The sequence below is a fragment of the Rhea americana genome, unplaced genomic scaffold (assembly GCF_003343005.1).
Source record: "Rhea americana isolate MKP2758 unplaced genomic scaffold, rheAme1 scaffold_87, whole genome shotgun sequence".
NCBI lineage: Eukaryota > Metazoa > Chordata > Aves > Rheiformes > Rheidae > Rhea > Rhea americana.
This window is the reverse complement of record NW_028187055.1, coordinates 259,431-278,195: the sequence shown is the minus strand read 5'-3', so window position 1 is coordinate 278,195 and position 18,765 is coordinate 259,431. Positions and strand designations below refer to the sequence as shown.

The window sequence follows — 18,765 nt, the reverse complement described above, 5'->3', positions numbered from 1 at the left end:
CTGCAGCCCTCTTGGTCAGCATGAGGCAGAAGAGGAATGAAGCTGCTCTTACACCCTCAGGCTAACTGGCTGTTCCTTTCCGGACGCTTGCCCCAAGGACATGGCTCTTGCCTGGCCTCCCGTCTGGACACAGAGGCCCCAGTGCCGAGGCCCCCAGTGCCAACTGCCCGGCTGGGAATATCCTGCAAAGGCCGGAGCACTCTGGGCTGGGTCCCTTCCTGTGCAGGCTGCAGGCAAGAGCCCCGATCGCGCCTGCTGAAAAGGCCAGCTCGCTCTCCTGCGCCCACACCTGCCGAGGACCYTCAGCCCGGTGGAGCCTGGCTGCCACCTCCAGGAATACCCACTGCCCTGGTGACAGGGCTCCCTCCTGTTGTGCACAGGGACTCACCCACAATAGTGGGCAGAGACACAGCCCCCCAGGCCCCTTTCCCCACTGCCACTGCCCCAGGGCCTGGCCAGGTCCTTGCAGCAGCCATTCTCCTCTCTCTGGACTCGCAGGGGGTGTCATGCCCACTGGATTAGCTGACATGTCAGATGATCCCCATGTGCTCTCCCACCACTCCTCCCTCAGAACTACCCCCAACAGGGCTGAGAGATGGGGAAGGGGAAGCAGCTGGGCATCATGGCAGCTCRTCCTCCCCCTTCCGCTGCCCCAGCACATCCAGCCCTGCACTGCCACACAGATGCAGAGGGTCTCAGCCCCCAAGGGCTCTTTCCCGGGGCAGGGAAGCCCCGTCTGTTCCTCCGGGCCTCAAGCCTACATTCCCTCCTGGAGCACAATCCCTCAKTCCTGTCGCTCACAGCTATGCCAGAGCCTGTCCAGACTGAGGGACTCCCAGAGTCTGGGTTCACACATTCACGGGCACACAGAGCCCACAGAGGTGGCCAGCAGCATCCTGTCACAAGGTGGCTCTGATGCCATCCTGCTCCCTCAGGAGCACACCTCTGTCCCATCCCAGACAGACTTCCCTCCTCCCCGGGGGCTGCTGTGTCCCCAACAGGTCAGCTTGATCCCATTGCACACTCCTGCTGCAGCTTTCCCACAGCCACTCTTCCCAGCCCTGGTTCGAGACAAGGGGGAAGAGCACTTCCAGCCTTGACCTTGCCGTCTGGCTCTCTCTCCTTTGCCCACACACATGTAGCTCAACCCAAGAAGGAGCCTCCTGCTTTTGAGAGCAAACACCTGGGCTCTCCCTCGCACCAAGGCTTCCTGCTCTCATGCATTTAGATGGCCACTTCTGACTCCTGCTGCTGCTGCTGCTGGCAAGATTTCTGTCTGTGATCCACCCATGGCTCTGGAGAGTGTCACTGTTGTACTGTCACGCAAAGGGACTTTATCACCTGTGATCAGCTCTCACAGCCCCTGTAGTCAGGCTGCTCATATAGCCAGAGGCCAGGACAGAACCTCTCCCACTGTGTGGCCACTGTAAACCCCTGAGCAAGTGTGTGCTGCAAGCTTTGGTCACCAAGAGGACAGACCCTGCTGGGAATCTGGCCAGTTCCTGTGCTGAGGTCTTCTTTCAGTGGAAACACACACCAACACATGAGACAGTGGGCAGTGAGTCCTTTCTAGCACTAAGAACTCTGTCAAGAGCTGTGGGGCTTGGCAGCAGTTCCCAGGGAACAGCAGCCATACATTTTCCTTGCTTCTTCCTCACAGGAGGAGTTTCTTTGCAGACAATTCCTCTTTGGCCCCCAATCAAGCTATTCACTGCAGAGGCAGAGGAGGTAAAAGGTTTCATTTTCAATTAAATTTATATGAAATATAAATAACTGAGGATGCAAGGGACCTCCACAGGTCATCTAGTCATCAACTCTGTTCTCTAGGCAGGTCCAGTCAGATCAGGCTGGTCATGGTTATATCCAGTTCAGTCTTGAAAACCTCCAAGGATGAAGATTCCATGACCTCTCTGGACACCTGCTCCAGGATTTGTTCATCCTTATGTAAACCAATTTTTCCAAATATATAATTGAAATTTCCTCCATACCAGTTTGTGGTCACTGCCTTTTGTCCTATTGCTACACACTTCCAAGCAGATCCTGGCTCTGTCTCCTTTGTATCCTCCAACAGGGCAGTTGTAGGCAGCAATAGTTTTGACAGTTTGGGAAAATTTTAAAGCTTCAGGTTTATTTACATGAAGGCAGAGAAAAACAGACGGGAATATCAAAGCCAATAGCTTTCCTTTTAATATCATCTGAAGTCATAAAGCATCATTACCCCACTCTACCCACGTAACATGAGTAGCTCAAAGAAATTACTTTTGATGTAGCAAAGCTACAGGTAACAAGCTGGAGGGGCAAAGCACCTCAGTAGCGAGACAAACACTGTCACAGCAAAACACCCGTACCCCAGACCAGAGAAGCAGGAGATAGAACTGTCTGCAAGAAATACTCCTTTGGGAATAGCCGATTAACATTTCCACCTCACAGAGGTGTTAATTTTCTTTCTAATATTAACAAAGTTCAAATCCAAAAGCAAGCCAGTCATGCCTAAAAGACTTTTGTGTTTTTTGCCTCACTCTGGGGATCAGAGAGGAAGCAGCTAAGGAAACAAAACAGATAAGCAGCTCAGAAGACTCACTCTGTTCCAAGTCCTCAGCTGCCAAAGGTTCCCAGTCTGGATTAGAGCTGCTGTCAGGGCTGCAGATATGATAAATTCTCATCATCCTAAACGAAAAAGATGATTGGTGAGAAGGCCAGGGAAACCACTGATGTAACACTCAGGCTAGTTCTCTCGGACAGCACCATACAAATGAGCTGATGTAGATCTCARGACTTTTGAATTGCTATTGCTTGATACCATGCTTCAGGTGCTACCTGAACCCCACTCAGGACAAAAAGGGATAATACAACTCTGCTCACAGAGAGATGATTCTGAAAATGACAGTGCYTTTAGAGGCACTCTAGAGGACCTCTTAAGTGGTCCTTAAACCCACAAGAACCAGTRAGAAACAGGACATCCTGTTTCTAAATTAGAATTCTGCTGTGCACAATCCATGTTCCAGCTATGAGCAACTTTAGGCATCTAGGAGCAAACCAGTCATGCTGCATAGTGAGCAGACAGACACAGACACTTACTGCATGGGTCAGCTGATCTTAAAAATCTGTTGGATAAGTCTTTCACTAGAACAGCTTCTTTCTTTCATTAGCTATAAAATGAGGCTAGCACCATGTCTACACAGTAACTCACTTACTTATCTAACTTTTCATTGTTTGTTTTCTTTCATGAGAGCTGGCTCACTGCCTGGAGAGAAATGAGGARTGAGAGTCTATCCTAACTGGACTGAGATGTGATATGAAGAGCAATTTTCTGCTGGAAGGGGGACAACATAACTTCTTAGCCCAGCTGCAGACAACTCCAACTAGTCAGAAATCATAACACTTTCAGCACATCATCCAGTCTCCCTGAAAGAGAAGTTAGCAAGCTGCTTGGGATACATGCAGAACCTGCATCACACTGAGATGGGAGACTACCTTGGAGAATATATGAGCATGGAAAATGGAAAGGTGTTTTCCAGGTCTCCTAGTGGTTGTATAAAGCTGTATACCCTCTTGATTTGTGATTAAAGAGAATAGWCATAGTAAGAGAAACAATTTCTGTGCTAAGTTCTAGTTTCTCCCTCTAGAATGAAGTGTTCTTTCCTTGGTCTCTGAAACAAGAACAGGAATTTGACCTGTGAGGAACTGTCATGGAGGAGCACCAGCAGAGTGACAGAGGAGGACTTTGGGAGGTGAAGTTCCTGCAATAAAGCTATTCTTTCCTGACTCCCATATGAACATCATGGGACCAATGCTGGGTTGTCTGTGGTGTTGTGTTTGTCCAGTTCCACCACACAGAATTTGGCTTGTTCTTATCTGACCTTTTTTTTCCCCCATAAGAAAATACATCTAGGCAGTTATGCCTAGATGGCATAACTTGCTGTTGGGAAACAAGATCTTGCAAAAGAAGGAAGATACCATGACACCACCTYTCCTGGTGTATAAATAGTTTGAATATTTTCCTTCACTTTCCCATGTCTCAGTCAACTGCTAGTCAGGAGATAACAAACAGGAGAATTTATTACAAGAGAGATATCCCCGTGTTTATTATCGTCCTGCATTTTCTGTCCATCTGGCCATGGAAACAGGGCACTCAAAAACTTCAAAGGAACAGGGCACTTAGTTTTCAGCAGATTTCTAGGCCATGTAGTTATTAAAAATTAAAGTCTATTTCTTAGCACACAAAAAACGCAAAAAATATGCATCTGTATGTAAATAGACAGATTCAGTCCTCCCTCTTGATTTTTGCTGACTTCTCTTGCTGGCACAGCAATGAGTAGTAGTGTTCTTATCTTTAGTAGTCAGTTCCTCAACCAGCAGTGCATGTGTCTGTGTCTAATATACAAAYGGAAAAAAGTACAAACATGCATTCTTAGTCCTATGTGTCTACTGCAATTTTTGGAACTGTTTTGAGACTTAGCAAATCACATATCCACTGAAGAATGGATGCTGAAGCCCTCCAATYTCAAACATAGAAATATTTGCCTAACAGTCAAACCATTCAACAGCTGTCCACATCTGAGGCACTGTAGCTTCTGTGACAACACAAAGCACAGGTCTGGATGTAGCAACAAGATGGGTGACAGACATCAGGCCTCCAACACCCAGTATGGAACAAGTCCTCTCCTTTGTGCTAATAAAGGAGGCTACAGCTTTCTCCATCCATCTCCCAAAAAAGCAAAACAGCACCATCTCCGAGACTCTGGCTCTCCAACTGTGTCACAAAGTACAGCTGGATGACCAGCCCTTTTACCTCCWGGATTACTCTCTGCATGATTGCAGAACAAGGCTCAGACTCATAGCTTCATGACTCATAATAAGAGGTTTCTACTGACCTACTGCCACATCCCATACACATATGTGTAAATCCACATGTGCAAAGAGAAAAAAATAATTCAAGAGATAGTGAGCTGCACAGAGGCAAGAACACACTTGTTGGATTGTCTATAATCTTACCCTCGTAGGAAGGTAATTCATATAATGAATTTGCATAGAGATGATGGAATCTGGCCCTGGGGTCCTATTGTTTATTCCAGTCCTAATTCAAATATATAAGAATGTAAGTAAGTACAGACCTCATGCTGTATCTTGGCTACGTCATCAAGAGAAGGGGTGAGGGCAGATGAACACCATTGTCCCAGCCACAGAGAGTAATTGCTTGGCTTCTCTTTATATGTGGTCTGCTAACTTTCCTTAGGCCTTATGCTGCCTCTGTACCACTGAGTTCAAGTTAAACAGGCTTGGTCTATGTTTCCAAACACGGAATAAGCAGCCACAGAAACAAGAGATATTAAGAAAGTCTCTGAAGATAAAGCCAAAGCTCTAGWAAATGAAGAGAGAGAGATCACAAACAAGTAAGAGTCAAAAGCAGCTGAAGGGGACAATTGTGCTAGTTTTAAGCCACACAGAGTATTATGCCTTTGATTTTGAAAAAGCAAAACAAGCACATGATACCAGTCCCAAAGATAATGGAGCCATCCAAGTTTGTATRTCAATGAATCACAACTGGAAAAAACAGCTGCAAAGAGATTGAAAATGCTTTGGTAAAGATCCACAAGGTAAAAAGTCTATAGTCCCATACCCTGCAAGTTCACACTGCTGCAGGACGAAGAGCAGGGAGATACATCTTTTACTCACAGAGGCTTTGCATGAACAAAATCAGAACTTTCTATCTCATTCTGCCTGAGAGCAGAAGGGAATGTGAGATCATCTTGTATGGGTTGGTGCSTATCAGATACCATTAATTTCCACTCATTCACTGCTATGCAAAACATACTAACTTGAGCTATGTTAAGGCACCAAAGGTCTCAAGAGAATGAACTGCTTTGTGTAATAGGTCTAAAGAATATGAGAGATGGCAAGAGAGAATGATCTTGCAATGGCAAAGGCATAGCTGGGAAGTGTTCAGTGGATGGTAACAAACAATATACGCTCCAGTTCACCCAAGGTCCTTGTCAGTCTGAGGGGGAAATTGCCTCCAAGCYCCCTTTGTGGAGTTACAGTATTCCAGACTTACTGCATTTGTACATATAACCAGGTAGTCTGGGTCAGTCCTAATAATAGTCTGAAGAATATGAAAATACAAAAGGCCACCAGGTGCCAAGTAGATCAGTAGACAGCAAAGGTTACCAATAAATTTCCACAGGTGAATGTCTGGGAAATTCTCCCTCTGAAACTTTTGCAGGAAAATGTCAGCTGTCTGATTAAAATGTTGTCATTTCAAAAGGCAAGAATATTTTCTGTAAGCAGTATGAAGAAATAGCAAATGTTTAAAACAGTTTCTTAAAAAGAGCCCTTCTTCCTTACCCTGTTCACACACATCAGCTCATGGTTCCTCTTGTTTAGAAAACTATTTTGAAGATGCATTGACTTGATGTGCACATTCTTTATCCCACAATACAAGCTGCTGTGCTCCAGCACAATGGGAAACTGTCCCATTAACATAAAATAGGAATCAGCTTTCTGATTCACCAGTTGAGCAGCTGACATACCACTACACCCTTTCAAATATTTGGAAAAATGACAAGTTTCTGCTTAAGCCTATACAATCCACATATACACATCATTACTCACAGTGTAGTACTTTGTATTGTGATTGAGAAATTCAGGCTACTCTTCATATTTTTGATGTTAACTGCTACCCRGGATACTTCAAAAATGCTCAGCAGCTGATTCATTTATGGGAAAACTGCACCCTTTTATTTGTGAAGAATGTGCATATTCATTAGCAGATAAACTAGCTCTTTGCAGATATTGAGATCAGCCCTTCCTCAGAAGTGCTGCACTTGTTTACGAAGTTGAATTTCTCAGGATAAACAGTACCTTTATTAATTACAGTGTCTAAACCAAAGCACATAGAAGTGATAGTGAAGTATGATGAATTGTGCCAATAATGGCAAAATGCACCACACCTTTGCTTTTTGCAGGTGTGGAGCAATATACCTCAGTAATATTTATACAGGAACTTCACCACACCCTCTAGCAACTCAAAACGTTTTAAGTACTGCTAGATTATGCCAGCTAGAGTTGTTTGGCAAGGGAATGCTTGCAAATATAATGGTAGGATGTACACAACAGATAGCTATCTACTCTGTTTCAAAACAAAGACACGTGTGTTCTCAACTAAACCTTTAACGAGAAAAAGAAATTCAAAGGACTWATCTCTTCTGACCTTAAAAACTATTTGATGGTGCAATATTTCAAGACAGTGCAAATTTACCCCACATAAAAATCTGTTATAACATAAAACAAAATCTGTTATGACTATTCTAGGTGAAACATATAAAGTACTATTTTCTGTTAGTTGCCAAGGAAGTTTAGAAAAAGCTCACAAGGTGCTCTCAATTACAGTATGACAGAAGTATCACCCAAAATAGTTTTTCATAGCACAGAATATTTTCTGTAACTACTCACTCAGCACTCTGTTTCCTCTGTGTCTCTGCCCTCCATTCAGTTTTAGTCCCTCTCAATAACAGGTCTGTTAAGAAATAACATTAAAATTTTAACCTTAAATTGCACAGAGGCTAAAAAAAGAAGCTATGTCAGATCTCCAAAGAGATTCCAATATCCTCAGATTTCAAAACTCTTCCCTCCACCTTTTTTTTTTTTTTTTTTTTTCCTTTCCTCCTTTTCCTGAAGTCTTTATAAGGGTTTGGGGATATTTAAAATCCTTGCATGTTTAAAATCTACTGGCCTGTTCTGTCTGAGCCAAAAATATGAATAGAGTACTCTGCTGGCTGAACCAGAAATCCTTCTCTCTCAAGTAAATAAACAGTGTTTAAGCTGGTAAAAAAATACTTGAGATGTCAGGGAAACTGAACAGCTCTTTCTTTCAAACATCCTTTTTCTGTTGAACTACCTGAAATCTACAATTTTTTGATTTAAATCAGATTTCCTAGATGTAATAAATGTGTTTTGTTTTTATAAAGTCAAGAACTATACAGAGTTGATAGCTAAAATAAGTTACTGATTAACATAAAAAACAGTTATGGAAAATCATATGCTAAGATATTACATRAAAACAGAAGCTACTGTTTTTCTGTGAGAGGAAGCCTTTCTCTCAAGATCCTCAAGAGTCTTTAAAGAACACTTTATAAATGTTCTGTATAGAAAACAAGCATTTCACCTGCTCCTGAATCCCATTTCTAATGAATAGATCAATCAACAGTGTAGAAAAATCACAATGACTTATACTAAGTTACACTGAAAGTGGAGGAAAACAGAATGCATTTATATATAGCTGAGGTTTGTCCAGGACACTGATGTCCTTAATATTTATTTGTCCTGCCCAATGGAAACATGAATGACTACAGTGAACAAGACCACAAGTTTACCTTCCACAGGAAGGATACTACTAATACAAATACAGKTCTACAAATGTGCTGGTGTGTTAACTCAGTATAGAGTGGCAATGACAATACTGCTGCTACTGAGTCAGCGGTAGCACCTTCTACAGAACTGTGTCTCCTTTGGGGTTGATAACCCAACAGGATATTGAAATACTGTTATCACTATAGGTTATCACGCCATCTCATTGACTTAGAATAGGCTGTTCTTTGAGGCAAGTATAATTTTAGTTACTTTGTATGCTTTCTAGCTAATGCCATGCCAAAATATGCTGTTCTTTGAGGCAAGTATAATTTTAGTTACTTTGTATGCTTTCTAGCTAATGCCATGCCATGCCATGCCATGTCATGCCATGCATGCCATGCCATGCCAAGCCAAGCCGCAGAAGTTTAAAAAGGCAACCTTAAAACCTTGCCCAAATACACAAGGCTCTTATTCAGTCTAATCCAGCACTTCTGTGTATTCAGAACACCCCAGTAATTTCTTTTGTAGATACAAGCAGTGTTACAAATTAGCAGATTAAATCTGTCCCTGCTTTAAAACCAGCAAATCCACAGTAATTGCTCAAAGGGATGAAGACAACCTGGTYTATCTATCAGTTGGTTAATAACAGGGCTAAATTTGCAAAGATGACTCAAATCATCATTTAGGCTTTGGAAATCGTTTACAGGCCAATATAAACAGATTACAACTTTCCCAGGCTCAATGGAAGCAATTAGTTTCTGCAGTGAACACTGCTCCTACACTATACTGCTCTATGGAAAGTTTAAAAGGTTCATCTAATTACAGCTTTCACTGAAACATGCTTTTTTGTGTAGCTACAGTTTCAAAAGACCCAGGAGGCAGGAAAATACCATCCTCTTAAACTTGTGTGGTTCCTCACAAGTAGGAAAGCAACTTTAGGAAAGCTTTCAGTTCCCAAGCTATATTGCTGCAGAGAGTACACCACTGGTAAAGGGTGTACAGCTTAACCCACCATGTGCTACACCAAATTTTGTGAGTACTCACMGGGTTCCTTCCTCAGCACAGGAGCCTTTGTGTCAGATATTCCCCTGCAACATCAGCCCTTGTTAAAGGTATGTTCATAGACAGCAGGGCAGAAAAAAGCTCTCTGGAGGCAGTTCATATGGGGGATATAGAGACCTTCGAAAGAGTCTTGCTCAGCATCTAGGAAGCAACACAGGAGAAACAAGCAGCTGCTATCCTGGTGTTCAAGATTATATTATCAGCACAGCAGAGAAGTGSTGAATGAAATCAAGAACAAGGATAAGATTACATAGGATTTGTACCTACTACATAGGTAGTTAGAGGTGAGTGGAGATAGAGAGCAAGAAGAGGGACAATACAGGAAGAGAGATCATGGCTGTGAGAAGAATCTAGGAAGGGAACATTTCCTCAGCCAAGGCAAGAGGAAAAAGAGGATTTGTGATAGTATCAACTTCTGGAATGGCAAATAAGGAATATATATCTCTGAGGTTTGACATAGGTCAAACGGCATGTCTCAAAGAGGGAAGAGAGAGGCAAGAGAAAAAAGAAGTCTGATCTAAGACCCATACCAGGTTTCAGTAAGGTTGCCAGTGATGACAAAAGCCAAAACCTGATGACTATTTCTCAGCTTTCACCATCTTRTAGTGACAACATTTCCTTGGTTGTACTTTTCTTAGAATCATCCAAGATTAATAAAATCCATTTTGCTGCAACTGAAATCCCCCAGGAGGGTGAAATACTTTCTCAGTAGAAACCAAATAATAGAAAAGACACATATAAGCAGTCACTATCCTTTCTCGCATTATCTGATCTTCAAAAATCATTTCCATTAGAGGAATTATAAAAGAAGATCAATCACTGCATTTTTTTWWAAAAAAATCTCTATTTTTAAAAATATCAACACAAATGTTATTTCAAGCAGTGTTGGTTCAAGTTGTTACTAGGCTGTTGCCACAAAAAATGTTTATTGAAATATTTCTGCAGTCAGTTTTGTAAGGTTCTTTTATGGTATCATTCTCACCATCACTTCACATCCTACTCCTGTAAGATGATTCAGTTCTTCCATAGGGATGTGGCCTCCAGGGTAAAATAAATTGCACAGTCATGAGTCATAAGAACCTCTGCAGAACTGGTCAGACACTATAAATTCAGCCTACCCTTCATGTAAACTGCAGAATCCTTGGAGACACACAGAGCAACAGTGTTACTCCCTGCACAAAACAAGGTACTGTAACTATTTCTGGAGAATATTTATTTCATATACTCTTGGATTACATTGCTTCATTGATAAATAATAGAAAAAAGGTAGCAGGGTTATGAATGGGAAATAACAAATGGTTGAGAACGCATTTTACTAAGATAGTACAGGACGATCTGGAAGTGGTAGATCTTAAACATACATAGGAAAATCAATTTATTGTATAGAGTTCTATAATTTCTAGAACTCACTGGCCAGCATGTATATCATAGCAGAGTAGGAACCACTGTGTTTGCTTAGGTTAGGTAAGTTGTTCCTATGTTCTTTAGTTCTTTTGTAAATCAGGTCAGTTCCTGCTTTGCAAGCTACTCTATTCTGTAGCCATCCTATACCAACCACGAGAGCACATAAACCATGCCTAGGGCTCTCAGCTACCCTTGCATTGCGAATAGCAGCACTTGTAATCTACTGAATATGAAAACTTTTCCTGCAGACAAACTAGGAAGCTACAATCTGAGCTAGTACATTAGGAGGCTTTCAGCAGGTTTTTGAAAGACAAAAAGGGAGGCTAGGATATTTAGCATACAATAGTTGGGGCAACTTTTACTTAGTGCATCAGAAGGTGTGTTTTGTCCTGTCCTACAGGAATAGTTTGACTCTGTTCTCAGTGTATTTGCTCACTGCAACTGTGAGCATTAAGAGGCTTTTGCATAAATTCGAGCATAAAAGTTGTCATAAAAGACTACATTTGTGTATCCCCTAGTTCAGGCATCAGTGCCTAACACTATCACTCCAAGATGCTGTAGAGGACGGTGTCTGGTGAACAAATACAAGAAAGGTTGGAGGGAACTTTTTCCCTAACCTAAATGATAGCTAGTATCATCAGCAAACCAGGATAGGCTACCTTTTAGAAGACTTTATAATACGTGTCTATATCACGAATAAGGAAGATTAGTTATCTTCTTTCCAGACTTGCTGAGCTCTTTTTGACTCAATTATATTGTTTACATAGAATTTCACTGGATAGTTATGAATTACGTGTTTTTTTTTTTTTATTTAGTACAACAATATCACCATCCTGTTTCAATGAATTTTCATTTCTTCCTCCTAGTTGTCCCTTGCACAGATATCTGTCTTCTTAGGTAAACTTCTGCTCAGCCTAGGAACATTCACACACTGAATTAAAAACACAGTTGGCAGAAATGATCATTCTGCAGGCACTGACAAGTCAGAATACTTTCACTTAGTTCCTTGAGATCAGACAAGAACCAAATAAAATACTTTACACAGTCTAAATTTTGCCTTTGGACTACCTTGCATACACTACCAGCAAGTCTTAGTCATACAGAGGATTACTGTGCTGCACCATTAACTTTCTGAAAGACAAAAGTTTTGAAAATACTTTTAGAAAACCTCTAAATCATGAAAGAAACTGAGAGAAACTTGGATACACATAGCCATCACTATTAGTTGTTAGTTTACAGTATCTATTCTTCCTTTCTCTGCAGGTTTAGAAAAATGGAAGCAGTGAATACAGCAAACACGAGGTTTGCTCTTGACTTTTTCAAACACGAGTGTCAAGACAATGGTGACAAGAATATTTTATTCTCCCCATTGAGTATTTCATCTGCCCTGGCTACTATGTATTTGGGAGCTAAAGGTAACACTGCAGATCAGATAGCAAAGGTGAGTCTGGGCTTCAAAATGTAGTTTTCTGAAAGGGTTGATCTCCTGGATTAACATCCTCTAAGCAATAAATCTGCTATGATGGATCAGAGAAAAAACTGTAAGGAAAATCAATCTAATCAAAACCTGTATATGTCAGTATCTATTTCACCTCTAATGTGCACTGCAGTGAAGAGACTAATTCATCTTACCTATTAGAAGATACAACCTATCATAGTCTACCATAGCTTCTGAAGAGGCTCCCAGAAAAGGGGAGAGGTGGCAATTGTGGCATTGCCTCCTTTTAAATTATGCTGGAAGAAGTAAGGGATGTTTATTCCAGAGCTCAGTAACTTGAGCACAGAATGGGAGACCTAGATTCTCCTTCTATCCTGCCACAGATAATTCTCATTTCCTTGGGGGTGACCTCATGCACCCCCCCCCCATACACACACAGTTCTTGCAGATGTTGCACTTGGATAGCATAAGTTAACATCCATGAGGTCAGAGTGATCCGTCGACTGCACTGTAGGATTAAAGAGGGTCACCACAGTTACAAAGGAAGGAAAGATCTTCTGTTATGAAGAAGAGAAAGCAAAGAAAACTAAGGCATAGGTTTTCTGAATAATTTTCCTAGTTTTGAAGTCTGTACTGAGGGACATACCCTTTTGTAGCCTGGGCAAGGTGCACACGTCCAGAGCAAGGGATTTAAGACACACAGCTTTCCCCAGTGTTTTCCTGCTGGCTGACATACAATAGCTCTCCATTTAGGTTGCTGTTTTGGTGGTTTTCACCTGGAGACAATTGGCTCTTCTCATGTTTTATCTCGTCTGCTCAAGGGCTAACTCAAAGCACACTAATTCCTCTAGAAAGGCCAGCAGAGTTTTGCCCTGCAACCCTCAGCTTAGTGTGTTCAAGCCATGTTGTGCACATGGCCCTAAAAGCCTAACTGAAGATCCTATGTTCAATCAGGAGGGGACGTAAAAATAAAATATGAGCCTGACTATCATCTTCACCAGTCTCATGACATCACTGCAACATTTTACTGAAAGAGTACATTTTCTATCAGTGCATTTGTTTTCACTATTTCCACTATAGGTACTTCACTTTAACAAAGCTGAAGGAGCCAGGAATATCACTACAACCATAAAGGTGAAAGTCTGTTCCAGAACAGAAGAACTTCTATCAAATCGATGTGCCTGTTTCCAGAAGGTATTTCACCAAGTCTAGTGGCCAACCTAAGGGAACTCTCACATCTTCTCTTGCTTTTGTTTTCCTTCCACATTTGCATTTGACTAGATTTACCTTCCTCAAAAGTAGTGTACACAATTAATTGGTACAGCATCCTGAGAGGCTTACTGTAATATCTTCACCTAATGCAATACTTAAGACATGCTTCCCCCTTTTAGGCAGAATTGCAAAATTTAACCTCAAATTTGCAGAGTTTAAAATGTAATGTGACCATTCTCTGTCACTGAGTCACTCAATCTTTTTCCTTTAGCTTTGAGGAGGGATCTTTCTTTTTAATTATTACTGTTCAATAAAAAGCTATTTAACAACATATTCTTTGAACAGTCACCATCCCTATCTCAAAGAGTTAATCACAAGACCAGAGCAGCCTCCCACACATCTGATTGCAGCATCAAGGCTGCGTAAACCGGAACACTAAAACTTGTACAAGCTACCTGTGCTTGATATATTTCAGAAATTAGTTTCCTTTTCAGGCAAAAGGTTAGCAAAATAAACTGACATATTGGAATTTCCTAAAGTGGACCAGTTTCTTGCAGTAACTCATAAAATTGAAAATTATTATATTCCCAAAATATTTCTTTAATAGACTTTGACAGATATCTTTTATTCAAGTATATATAATTTAACATAATTTAATAGTATAAAAGTCTGGAAAAGAAAATTGCATTCCTCTGAGTCAACAAAGGCATTTTTTTTCTCATTGACACTCTAACTAAGATGGTGTCAAGTTCTTCTCCCTGCTCTTTACTGCAATTCTTACTCTCTATGGGAGTGAGCCATTCCCCTGCATCTACCCACACAGATCCAGAGGCAGGGAGTTCTGATGAATGGGAATTTGGCTCTGCATCCTACTGCCAAATCCCACAGCAGAAAAACTCTTGAAGGGGAGGGGGRGACTATGTCAACAACCTATTTACACTGCAAAAACAGGAGAGGAATTGTTCTTCATAAGTAATGCTTGTCTGATTCCAAAGAATCACAAAGTTCTGCTGATCAGTCATAGGGACCATTCCAACTGTTCAGAAATTTCAAGTCTCTGTCCATGCCTCTGATTCTGAAGTAACAATAAGATTATTACAGCACAGGTCGACATTTTTAGTTTATTAATTCACAGCTTAATTTCCTTGAGATAGTTTGAGAGTTTGAATCTACATTCATTTAATCCTGTTACTACCTAAAGAATCTTCCAAATCAGAAAATAAAATTAAGAGTAAGATTTAGACATTTAGAGGCAAACTTTCAGTGTAACATATTCAACTTTCATAAATGTTACGGAGTCACGAAGCTAAGTCTTCCTGTATTGTGCAACAATTACATTCTCTCACTCTCTGGGTATAACTTAGTTTTGTAGTTGCCCTTTAGAAATCCTTGCTTTATAAAGTTCAAGCTCTTACCACTGGTGTACTGAAACACTCACAGACAGCCTATGCTATGTCTGCAAATTCTAATATTTTCAAATTATACTTTTAAGAGCTATCAGGTTTAGAACACCTCTTGTGTTGCAATATAAGTAACRGATCACCTGAATATCAATATTTACAAGGAGCTGAATGAAGGAAGAAATTAGTAATTCTGAACTATTTTACACAGCAGATGAATAACATTTTTTCTCCTTTTCTCCAAGACAGGCATTGACAAATCAAATAATATCCATACTGGATTTAAAGCACTTAACTTTGAAATCAACCAACCAACTAAAAATTACTTGCTTAGAAGTGTCAACCAGTTATACGGAGAAAAAACACTGCCTTTCAGTAAGGTGGGTAGGCCATRTACCCAGGTAACATAATGCCATTCAAATTTCATGATCAATCTATGGCAACATAACATAAAAGGTATGCATTTACATATTCTCATTATACCTGCGAATTGTATTGTTCTTCTTAACATAAATATTTTCTATGAGACTCTTCCTGAGTCTTCAGACACTAAAATTTTACTTTTGTGTATCTAATTTCAGTGTGATTTCTAAGTTTTCAGATACGGTTAACTGAAAACACATATTTCCCACTGAAAAAAATACTTTGTTCCTTTAACAAAATGCTGTACTTGTAGTCTATATCGTATTTATGATAGATTCTTTTTACTTAGTATAGTTATTTATTAGCATTCATACCGGAAGGTAACAAACACAAAGTAGGTGTCTCTGTTATTCTGCAGGAATACTTACAGTTAGCTAAGAAATACTACAACGCAGACCCAGAATCAGTTGACTTTGTGGGAAYAGCAAATGAAATCAGAAAAGAGATCAACTCCAAGACTGAACGTAAGACTGAAGGTAAGCTTTGGTGTCTCCTCTTCCATTTCAAAAAGAGGCCATGTCAGCCCTGAAAAAAAAAAGTTTCTATATAGGGGCCCAAGGAAAGCAAATAATCCACTTCAGAAAGGTACATTACAGCAATTTTCCTGAAGCATTCACCTACTGACAAGCCATCATTAAAACTAACGTCTTCCATTTGAACATGGGAGCAATAACAGCTTATTCTTCTTTATCAGTCAAGGTGACCCCAGAATCCAGCCCATGTTTTTTTAGATAATTTCAAGCTAGAAGCAYGCTATATCAACACTTACAATTTCCCTGGCTTATATCCACAGAAATTAGACCAATGTTTACTCTAAAATAGTAAAGCCGTACAAATATGTAAATGTCATTCTGTTTTCTATAGGTAAAATTCAGAATCTGCTGCCTCCTGGATCTGTTGACTCACTCACCAGGCTAGTCCTGGTAAATGCACTCTACTTCAAAGGAAATTGGGCAACAAAGTTTCAGGCTGAAGCTACCAGGCAAAGGCCTTTCCGAATAAATACGGTACGAGAATATACTGCCATATATCCTAGATTGGAGACGGCAAAAATAGTGAATAAAATGAGAGAAAGTCTTGTCAATCTTTAGACCTCCACAGTATGAATGTTATTTCCTTTAAGGCATATGGCACATTTTCCTCACTATATCTTCAGTATAAAGACTGCACACACATACTAGTACAGCAGCCATAAGTAAAATTGTCAGAAACTGACTCAAACAAACTTCTAGTCTCCTCTCAAGGTGAGGAAAACAAAGATGTGAACTAAATTGTATGAAGTAGTTCTGTACGTTTTCATTTTTAAGAAAATTAGARTGGAATACAGCTTCCTATAAAGAAGTATCAATTTAGACAACATAGATATCCTAGCCTCCAACTGCCTTTCAAAAAGACTGGGGGTCCTCTGTAGATCCTGTGTTGTCCCATCTCTCAGAGCCATGAGGACGTCTCAGACACACTGGACAACTTGTGTAGTAAACAGAGTAAACCTCTACTATGCTATTTTGCAAAGTACAAATGCAAGCATTTCATTTCATTTGTTGCAGAATACRACTAAACCAGTGCCAATGATGTTCCTGAGTGATAAATTTAATTGGTGCTACATTGAATCAGTCCAGACTAACATTCTCGAACTTCCRTATGTCCATAATGATCTCAGTATGTTTATCCTGCTACCAAGTGATGTCTCCGGTCTACAAAAGGTAAAATAACTGAAAAAACTCAGATCATGTGAAAAACAAGAATGTCATTATTTACTTATTTTTGCATATCTGAGATGAAAGACCAGGCTGAAGTCTTCTTTCTAAGGAGGAGGATCTGATCAAGCTCAAGGAAAAGGAAATCCTGTAGTCTAACATTTTGTATACCTGAACCTCTTGAAACTTCAACTAGACTTTTAACTCTAGCAGCTGGCACTTTTGCATTTCCTAATGTTAATCAGTCCTGGAACAAATACCCCAGGCCCCAYAAAACTAGCTCTTCTTCCAGCCAAACAAAAATAAGGATGTGGTGACAAGTGTGAAAGAAAGCCAGCCCTGGTGCCACTCACTGTATCTATCAACATATGATTTCATTCTAAAAGAAAAGCACAAATTGGACAGCCTCCGTTGCTTTCCAGGATGTCCAGCTGTATGTAGATTCTGCCATCTTCTGTGAGACTGATCCTACAAATTATAATAAATCATGTCTCTCATCTACATTAACAGGTGTTCTGTAGAAAAAAAGCTCTGTTCGCTCAATTCTAAGAGGTAGGGAAGATGAAARTGTCAACAGCAAATCAGCCAGAGTATTACTACATGACACTGCTGTTATTGTACTAAAAATACTTAGCCCTGAAAGTACAGTTATATTCCCTGAAAATTACTGAGAAGAGTTTAAATACTGCATTTGCCCTCTGTGGAGSAAGGTACTCCTTTCTAGTAGAAGTGATCTCCAAAGTTGTCTTTCACAGCTGTTTTTTGTAATTTTAGGACAGCTTGAAGAGTTCTCTATTTAGGAAAAGAAATAGCTCTTAGGGCACAGGTTTTTGTATACTCTGTAATTTTCTGATTCTGTTTTTAACCAACCACAGCTGGAAGGAGAATTGACTTTTGAAAACTTGTCTGAATGGACCAGCCCAGAATTAATGGAGAAAACAAAAATGGAGGTTTATCTGCCCAGGTTCACACTGGAAGAGAAATACGACCTCAAATCTACTTTGAGCAGGATGGGGATACAAGATGCCTTCATTGAAGGCCAAGCTGATTTCACAGGGATGTCAGAGAACAGTGATCTGGTTTTGTCACAAGCTTTTCACAAGTGTTATATGGAGGTCAATGAAGAAGGCACAGAAGCAGCAGCTGCCAGTTCAGGAGTTTTGGCATCACGAAGTCTTGGTGCTACTATTATTTTTGTAGCAGATCATCCTTTCCTTTTCTTTATTAGGCATAACAAGACCAAGTGTATCCTCTTCTTGGGAAGGTTCTGCTCTCCCTAGAAACTCAGCTTTTACTAAACAGGTCCTTGCAACAACAATAACAAACAAAATACACATCATAAAGAATATCTAAATTGCTTGGACTCTTTTTCTTCATTTCTCTGCACCTTCATATACATTTCTGTATGTTAGAAGACATTAAAAACAACTTAGAATACAAGTCTCTGGCTTATTTTCCTGGTCAAAGAACCTGAAAATGGTAATACTATGAGCACCAAACTACGCACTGAAGGACATTGATGCCTCTTTTCAGAGCTTTCAGAACCAGAACAGCCACAATGCAGGAAGACTAGGCTTAAATCCCAGACTTAAAACTGTCAGTAAGTCCTTTCTGTTTTTTTCCATGTGACCAGCTGCACCCAGGGTCCCTTCTGGCTCTGCTTCCCAAATGGAAAGGAGCATAGGAGAATTGCAGTGAAGCAGGAGCTTTATTCCATCCCCAGACAACCTCACCAGTACCTCCTCTCTTCTGTGTCAGCTGTGAAAAATGACACAGGATC

General features: G+C 40.5%; 1 protein-coding gene across 1 annotated transcript; it reads left to right on the top strand.

Moving 5' to 3' along the window:
• Positions 1-10,560: 10,560 nt before the first annotated feature.
• On the top strand, positions 10,561-18,425 carry LOC146584975 (serpin B10-like). The gene is made up of 8 exons (XM_085323754.1): positions 10,561-10,597; positions 12,079-12,256; positions 13,334-13,447; positions 15,111-15,245; positions 15,647-15,764; positions 16,153-16,295; positions 16,836-16,991; positions 17,861-18,425. The coding sequence occupies exons 2-8, from the start codon at positions 12,089-12,091 to the stop codon at positions 18,263-18,265; spliced, it is 1,239 nt and encodes a 412-aa protein (XP_085179880.1). The 5' UTR covers positions 10,561-10,597; positions 12,079-12,088; the 3' UTR covers positions 18,266-18,425.
• The last annotated feature ends 340 nt before the right edge of the window (positions 18,426-18,765 follow it).